The following is a 9,338-nucleotide window of genomic DNA, read 5'->3' on the forward strand; positions in this document are numbered from 1 at the left end:
ATCTCTGTCTGTTGAGTTCTAAGGTTACAGGAGTGTGACACCACACCTGACTACAAAAGCTACTTTCAGAATGAAGAGAATGTACCAGGCTTAGCTGCCCACCATGGGAGAACTTACCCTGTTGGAGGAGGGATAGAGGGGTAGAGGGGAAGGTGGGAGGGAGAGGGAGCAGGGATGGGAGGTGGATCTGTGGTTGGTATGTAAATTGAATAAAAACATTTAAAAAAAAAGAATGAAGAGTTGGAAATTACTTTTTTATTTGTGAAATTACAGAAATTTGACTGAATAGGGGCTTAAAGGGGCACTTGGTATATCCAGTGTACAGCCTTAGCAATATATAAAATCAAAGAAAGAACAAAAGAACCAAACAGTAACAAACCAGCAAAACAAAACAAAGAACAACAAAACCTAAATTCATGCAAACGCAAAAACAAACCAAAACTATTTACACTAAGAAGCATTCTCATCGTGCAGATTTAGTGCACTGTCCTACACCCTGTGGCTGGCTTTAGACACAAGTTGGAAGACAACCCTGAATTGAAATAACCTCTTCAAGACAAGTGTAGTCATGCCACTTTGGGGCTCTTAGGTTAGGCCGTTGACAAACTTGGTCTTATGCTATGTTGGCCACTATATGATTCTGTCAGCTAAAATGTGTCTGTGTGCCGATTCAAGACAAAAAAGAACATGGGGAGCATCTGCTATTCAAGACATAAAAGCTCATGGTGGCATCCTTCTTAAATCATTTCTCAGAACAATTCACTTCACCATCACATGTGCATGAAATTGAGTAGTTCCCGCACTGGACTGGAGTGAGAATATGATGCTTCCTTTGTGTGGTCTGTCTGGATAGCAGTATGACAGCAACACAGTCTCTGTTGACATATCTCCCTCCACATATGAAGGGCTGAGGACTCAGTCAGCTCACAATAGTTTGTAGCAATAAACTTTCAGAGTGTAACTACGAGCAGAAACATATTCTCTTTCCATGTTGTTGTGGCTCCCACAGGGAACACTTGCTGGTAGATGTCAGCTTTTTCTGCATAATTCTTGGTTTTATTTTGAAACTCAATAATCTTCTTGATGATTTCTTTACTCTATAACTAGTGAATCAACAGGAACATGGATCAGATTATGGATGGATGACCTTCATGGCAGATGATATTTGCCTCACTGGTGATTTGACAACTAGTAGTACATGTCTTCCTCTGAGGAGGCCTTGATCATAGAGTGGAGAATGTCAGGGGTAGACTATGGATTCCTTCAGCCTCCTCAGTTCTCATAAAGGGTGCTGTGAGAGAAGAAAAGGCAATCAGATCTAACAACAGCCTTGCTGGTTTTCTGGTTAGACAAATTCAGGGCTTATTCACACACAGGAAACCAGAATCAAGGAAGAACTCCACCCCACAAATGCTATGTTGCTGGGGATGGGATGTCATGATGGCTCACTTGCTTATGACACTTAGTGCTCCTGCTGCAGCAGCTCTGTCGGCAGGAGGCTCTCATCCTGAGCTGTGGATTGTTCTAGCTCATGTTGGAGATTTTCTGACCTAGAGGAGGAAGTTCGTAAGGGCAGGGTCCTGGTGGGGATCCACCGAGTCACCTGTCAGTCTGTGATATCAGAAGAACTCAATTGAGCTGGACAGTCAACACTGATCTTTGGCAGCAGTCATTGTATGTACACCTGAGGAGTAAGTGTCACAGAATACTTGGGCCTTGAATTATTTTCTGCCCTTAATTATTAGATGTTGATCTGTGTACTTTATGTACTGTGCTCTATGAGAAAGAACAGGACTTTTTACTACAGTCTAAGGACATCATTTAAACAAAAGGAATACCATATTAAGGTCATACATAACAGCACAGTGGAGATACATAGACTGTGTATGATGAGTTTCTCATAAACCACCTCATTTTTTTTCCTTGTCCAACTTCTGTTTATTTCTTTCTAGGCAGAGTTATAATATACATCTCTGGCTCACTTGATATATGTTCTAGGATAGCTACAAAAGGCCACAGATTTCCTGCCTGTGCTCCCAAAGGGCTTGAATTAAAGACATGCACCATCACACACACCTGTCATCATTTCTGATTTTAATTGATATTATTTTTCTCTCCATATTGTATAATGCTGTCACAGATTGATATAGAAAACCTAAAATTTCAAGTTGTGTTCCTTCTATTCTTTTTTTAGAGGGATTACATGAGCAAGAGTCTTAAAGATCTTGATGGGGAAATCTACAGAAACAACTGAACCAAGTTCAAAGGAACTCAGGAAATTTAGACTGACAGCTGCGGAACCTGCATGGGACTGGACTAGACCCTCTACATATGGGAGACAGTCGTATAGTTAGGTCTGTTTGAGGGGCCCCTGGAACTGCAATCAGGATCTATCCTGGTGCATGAGCCGTCTTTTTGGATCCCATTACCTAAGGTTGAACACCTTGCTCTTGCTTGATAAAACGGGGAGGGGCGTGGTCCTGCCTCAACAGAATGTACCAGGCTTAGCTGTCCCACAATGGGAGAACTTACCTTGTTGGAGGAGGGGATGAAGGGTCAGGGAAGAAGGTGACTGGGAAGTGGGAGGAGGGAAGAAAGGGGGATCTGTGGTTAGTATGTAAAATGAATAAAAAATAATTTTGAAAAGACCATCTCATTAAGATACATAGACTTAATACAACTTTGCAAACTAGACAGCTGAATGAGGTCATGTGCAATGATCAGGCCTCCTGCTTAGAAGGCCCCTTACACCCAGGTAATATGCAAGATGGAGCCTGTCATGCTAGAGGAGCATTTCTTGAGTCATGTGTCTGAGAATATTGTCACTGCATGGTCTCTGGCAATAAACAAAACCAGCTGTGTTATACTTAGGCCTACAGCTGAGAATCTACATCCTGGTACTCTAGAGGAGGCTGTTACACAACACTCTGTGAAGGTTCTGAACAATCCTCAGCAGAGACATCTGCCTGGGTTCATCCTGCCAATGACTAAACTTATTATATCCCCAGTACACTTTACATGGGAAATGCTCAAACAATGAAGACAGTCAGTGTTACACCAAATAGTGACAAGGGTATGAATCTCAGCCCTACAGGTGATATTCCTGAATAAAAATGTGATTTCAGATATGGTGAGATACACCTTTAAATCCCATCACTTGGGAGGCATAAGCAGGCAGAGCTCTGTGAGTTCAAGGAAAGCCTGCTGAGGACATTCCAGAGAGATCAGAAGGGAGGAATGGGACACAAGTGTACAGACACAAGGAGTATCAAAAATACTGTTTGCTGGACGGAAGTTCTTATTGATGGGACCACCATGATACTCTGAGTTCTGAGTTGGTCTACCCCTGCTTTGAGTAGGGAGTCTTGCTGATAAGCAAAAGCCCACAAAGGACAGAAAGCCCTAGCATAGGGGACCCAATTGGCTCCATACTCCAACTTCTGCCTGGGTTCCTACCTCATCTGGGAGACAGTCAAATGATGCTGCAGCTTTTTTGCCAAGTGTATTTGCTGTGTGACCAGCTCCCTCTGCTTCAGCAAGCTCTGGAGTCTCTCCTCCATTCTTTGCTGCTCCTGTTCATTACAAGATTGTGTCCTTAGTGGATGGTTGAGTATAGTATAGTTAATACATTTCACAAAAGTGCAAGCACACACAGAGGATCCCAAGAGCTTGCTGGTCAGTCAGTCTCACCAAATTTCAAGCTCATGGGGACATGAGAAAGCCTGCTTCAAGTTCATAAGACAGAGACTGACAAAGAGAGAACCCCAGTGGTCTCCTCTAGCTGTCATCCACACGCAATATGCACTGCACTCCCACATGCCTCTGTTACACACACACACACACACACACACACACACACACACACACACACACACACACCAGAGAGACAGAGAGAGATAGAAAAGGGGTGAGATAAAAACGACCAAGTGATAGAGGAGCAGTTATCTTTAGAATAAGCACACAAAATTTTAGGAAAAGTCCCAAAACTCAGCTTTCCATCCTTGGGAACTAAAATGGCCCAGGGGAGCATACTCTGCTTGGTCAGTCTGTGTGGAGGTGGTTAGAGAACTTTTTACTCTTGAACTCAAGTCTGTGTACAGCAATCCTCCCATCACAATGACAGGTAGCTGTGTGATGAGTGATTGACCTGTTTCCTCCCTTTGACTACAGCTTCAAGCAGAGCATCAGGAATTGTATGCCAATGACCTAGATTCTCAGAGGACGCTCACTTCCCAGAAATACTAATGCACAGACACAGAACGAACAATTTTATGTCATGAAGTGGGTGGATAGATGGGTGTATGGATGAGGAGAGTGATGAGATAAAGCACAGGTGTCTGGATGGGTAGACTGGGTAAGATTACATAAGTAAATGGTGTTAGACCTAACTGTGACCCAGCTACTTGTCCCTACCTGCTGTTGCTGGTTCTGGAGGTCACTGGTCTCTTCTTGGTCCTTACAGAGCACTTTCAATTCACCCAAGTGGTGCTTCAGCAGGACCCATTCCTCCAGTAATTTCTCCTTCTCTAGCCTCAGCATGTCCAACTTCTTCATCTGCTGACTCTGCTCCATCAGGAGCCGGCTCTCCAGATCACTGGAAACACACTCCAAATAGTAAGACCTTGCCAGCTGCCTCTGGTCACCCAGGACTCCATGCCTCAACAACCCAACCCTATCCCAGGTTCACAGGAAGATGTAAACAAGCACCTTCAACAGTAATGAGATTGGCATTCAAGGCCAAAAGCAGAGAACAGTTATTTCCTGAAATAATCAAACTATTTCTGAAAACCCCCCCCCAAATAACAGAAATTCATGCACTTCCATAAACAAGAGGAGTACTCCACCTGTCCTAATGAGTTCACTGTCATGAGGAAACACCAGCAGGTAATGTGCAAGTACACTTGGGGAAGTAGGAGACCCAGAGGGTGCACAGGTCCCATAGCAGTCAGCTCCTGCCTGACAACCCTCTCGTGAGGCCAATTGCTCTTCTACCTAACCAGTGGTTCTCAGAATGTGGGGTGTGAACCCTTTGGGATCTAAGGAGCCTTTCACAAGGGACATTTATTATATGTCCTGTGTAGACATTTACATTAAAATTCATAACAGTAGCACAATAAATTTAAGACATCACTACAATATAATTTTATGATTTGGGGTCATCAAAACAATAAAGGAATGTATTGAAGTGTCACAGCATTAGGAAGGTTGATAACCACTGATCTGGAGTCTACTGAGTATGACAATATGGTGCTAGAGGAGCTAACAGTCTCTTTAACCCTCAGCAAAACAGAGTAAAGAGGCCTCAGTTCAAAGGCTGCTTGCTAATGATCTTGGCTAAGAAGCAGAAAAATTAGAAGCAGATCTGTAGACCCTGCAGTCCAGAGACAAAGAAAATCAGAGTTGGCCATTGTACAACAGTTGGGGTCCCTGCCAAGACGAGCACTTACCAAAGGAAGACTTTCTCCTTGGTCAGCTCACTGAGCTTCTGTGAGGCCTCCATATTCTCATTCTCGAAATTCTGCAGGGCTGACATGACTTGCTGATGTTGCATCTTGAGACGTTCATAGAAAGGATTTGGCCTGTGGTAGGGCCTGGACCCAGAAGCAAAGAATTCCATGAATACAGGCCTCAAGGATCACATAAATTCAGTATGTGTTCTATATTACTGGATTTAATGAGATGCCACAGCCTGGCTCCTATGTACTGGGACCTCTGGCTGCTTATGATACTTGCACTTCTGATCCCAGGTCTGCAGAGGCAGGGTGTTAAGAAGGATGCAGCTGGGACTGAATGAGCTCCCTCAGGAGTCTTGCACAGCTAGCTTGCTATGGATTTCCCATGAGTCTATCACAGGTCTGGGCCCACCAGAAAATGTGATATTTCTGCTGTCTTCAAATAAGAGATGCTCATTCCAGGGTGCTTATATTGATATGGAGGCTAAAAATCACATCATGAACATTTCTGAAGATGGGACTCAATATTATGACAGCTTCATAAATTCCTCCTGACATTTCTTGTTGGCACCAAGGTGAGCACACTGACAAAGTGCTATGCTGTTCAAAATGGGGCTCCCAGTACACCTAGATACTGAGAGAAGCAACACTTCATGCTCAACCATAGACCCTTGATTGCAGAGCGAAGAAGGACACATATGCACAAACACACAAACACATAGATACAGAAAGATGGAGGAGAGGGAGAGACAGGGAGACAGAAAAGAGAGAGAATCAGAGAGAGAAACTGAGACAGGGAAAGGTGATAGAATGCTCTCATTGAGATGCCAAATTAATACATGAGATTGTGTCATCTCAGAGAGGACCAAGAGCAGCAGACATCGGTAACAGGCCTGGTTGCCATATATTAAAATGTGGAACCAGGCCTCTCCAGCTGCTACTGAAAGGACCTAGCAGATGCCATAACAGGCTGCTCAGTCTTCTCTCAGAGATCAGGCCTCAATTTCAGTTTCCTGAGACTTGAACAAGCAGTCCCTGGAAGGGCCATGAACAAAAGACACAGTCCTTGCAGTAGCTCCCTTTCTGCATGTACTGTGACTGATCAAATTTCAGCCAGTTGTTTAATGTCTGGGATCCCTCACCAACTTAGAGCTATGTGCATGGGTCAATGTGAATGTGTGAGGCCAGCCAGCCTCTGTGGCAGCTCAAGGACAGAGCCTGAGACACTGAGTCAGGCCCCACAGTCAGTACATGCAAGGCCAGCCAGCCTCCATGGCAGCTCAAGGACAAAGCCTGGGACTTGTCCAAGCTGTCTCCAAATGATAACTGTAACCCCCAACCAGTAAGTTCAAAGGTTACACACCCTCACCCAATCATATGACACCAAGGCTTGTACCACCCTGCTTGTGGTTTTTCTCTTTAAAACCCCCTCACCCTGAGATCTCAGTTCTGTCCTCCTTCACCTGGCTACCAGTGCGTTGGACACAGACTAAGCCTGGGTTTCTTTGTTATTCATAAACCCCTGTGTGTATTGCATCCGTTATGGGCTCTGTGGTCGTCTTGATGGGGGGGGGGTGTCGTGACGCAGCTACAACACTACTAGAAGCATCCAGCACACAATGTCTTGCCAGGCAAGTAAAAAAAAATCACAGCATTCTCACACTAGCCACCACTTGACAGGATCTCTCCAAATGTATGTTGGGAACTCACACATTACTTCCTCAATCCCTGAGTTATGTGATTCAGGCCACAGGCTCTGGTTTTCATTTGGAGGAAGCAGAACAGTCTATGTCCCCATCTCACTCCTGCCCATGTGTCAGGTTTTGCTTCAGGGAAGCATTTAGAGAAATGGTGTTGGGCAAAGGGACACCCAGCCTCCCAGAAGCCCATTTCTTAGACAAAATAAACTAAGGGTGAAATTGTGGAACCGAGACAGTCACCATGGATTTTGAAACAGTAAATACCTGTTGTCCAAGGATCCTTCGGTTACTAAGATGAGCCGATCTCTCAGATCATTCCGTTGGGCGGTCATCTCCTGGAGCTGAGTGGTCAGGCTCTCCACCTTCTGCTTCACTTGCCTCTTTGTGAGGCTGGTTGGAGTGGGGGGTGGCTCCTTGGAGGCCCCTGTGGGTAGATGAACACAAGTGAACTTGCATTGTGACAAGACATGAACAGGTCACCCTGAGACCTAAGAAGGTGTTTGAGAAAGGATGTAAGCAAGCAATTCAGTGTCACCCCAGAGAATTTTACCTTGGATTGAGATGCCCCCGCAGGGCATTTCAGGTCTCCCATCTCTCTGACAGGAGATAGGTGTCTCAGCCCCCTGACTTCCTCTGCTCCTTTAGCACATGCTTCAGGTAACTAAGGAGAGAGCTTCCTCAGGCTTATTAACAGCACTGGACTCTGCATTCAACTTGGCTGCAGGGTTCACTAGTCTTGGCTTTAAAGCCAAGATAAAATTGACACAGTCCACAAGCACTCAGGTCATTAAAGATGCATAACTATCCTGACAGGTCACTCTAGGCACATGGCAAAAATGGAGAAGCCACACAGGGCCAGAATATGGTCACCATCCTCAACAAGGCTCCACAGTGATAACAGCGGATACACAGGGCTGGTGGGCAGTGAATAAATTAAGCCACTGAGGTTGAAGTGTATTGATGACCTGCCTTTTTCTGGGCACACCACCTCCTACCCTAATACTGGCTCTTTTGTCCCCTTTCAACCCCTACCCTCCTGTAGGATGGAAAGTCAAGAGCTCCCAGCACAACAGCTTTGGCCTTACTCGCTCCTGACTTCTGGGACAGACAAATTACTCTTCTGGAATCTTTGAATTTCAGGAGCCATGGCAAGCAGGGAAGTCCTGTTGGTTCCCAGAGGCTCCTACCTCCTGTGTCCCATCACTGGAAGATTCTGCTCAAGCCCATGTCCTGCAGGAAGATCCCAATTCCTGCCCAGAACTTACTGTACCATCTTCTGGACCATTTCTTTCTTGATCTTTTACATGGAGCCTGATGTGTCTGCCTCTCTCTGGTCTCTCTTCCCTCTCCACTCTCTCTACCCAATAGGCTCCTGAGTCGTGCCAACATGTTCATGGCTGAACTGTAAGGGCACTGAACCAACTGTCCAAAGGCAGTTGGTGTTGCTACAACACAGGTGACATCAGAAAACATTCTAAGGTCTCCAAGATACAATAGAATGTCTTGGCATGAGACCCCCTGATGTCATGGGGAACTGACATTGCCTCCCTGCTAATCAGATGTCTTCATAACTCGTCAGAAGTAAGATTTCCCACTATAGGAATCTCTCCTGGGACTCAAGAGAAATCTTTCAGCACCCTTTTATTCCATAGCCAGAGAATGCTTTCTGAATGTTTGGAAATGTGTCAGTACTTCCATGTGGGAAAGAAAGTGAGTGTTCATCCCCTATTGAAATTATATGTCTAGAAGGTAACAGTATTTTAGACATTTAAGTGAGGTATGATTCTCCACAAGTACCTCTATCTCCTTATTATCAAGAAATGAGTTACTGGTAATGGAAAGGATACTTTTTAAAGAACTTCCTAGTATGGAACCTACAGAAATTACGGCCAGTAGATAATATGCAGCTTATTTGATTTAATTTATGACAGGCGGTGGTGACGCACGCCTTTAATCCCAGCACTTGGGAGGCAGAGGCTGGCGGATCTCTGTGAGTTCAAGGCCAGCCTAGGCTACCAAGTGAGTTCCAGGAAAGATGTAAAGCTACACAGGGAAACCCTGTCTTGAAAAACAAACAACAGATTGCATTATCATGTTACACAGGATCTATAGATAATCACTACCCAGTACATCAATTTTTAAGAGTTTTTGAAAATACTCAATGGGTATGACACAAAATTACATC

General features: G+C 44.7%; 1 protein-coding gene across 1 annotated transcript; it reads right to left on the reverse strand.

Annotated features, from left to right (window-relative positions):
• Positions 1-269: 269 nt before the first annotated feature.
• LOC131919568 (disks large homolog 5-like) lies at positions 270-8,599 on the reverse strand. The gene is made up of 7 exons (XM_059273868.1): positions 8,419-8,599; positions 7,418-7,577; positions 5,448-5,591; positions 4,414-4,594; positions 3,457-3,572; positions 1,450-1,550; positions 270-1,291 (listed from the first exon to the last, which is right to left on the reverse strand). The coding sequence occupies exons 1-6, from the start codon at positions 8,546-8,548 to the stop codon at positions 1,463-1,465; spliced, it is 819 nt and encodes a 272-aa protein (XP_059129851.1). The 5' UTR covers positions 8,549-8,599; the 3' UTR covers positions 270-1,291; positions 1,450-1,462.
• Between the last annotated feature and the right edge of the window lie 739 nt (positions 8,600-9,338).

This window comes from Peromyscus eremicus, chromosome 9 (genome assembly GCF_949786415.1).
Source record: "Peromyscus eremicus chromosome 9, PerEre_H2_v1, whole genome shotgun sequence".
Taxonomy (NCBI): Eukaryota; Metazoa; Chordata; class Mammalia; order Rodentia; family Cricetidae; genus Peromyscus; species Peromyscus eremicus.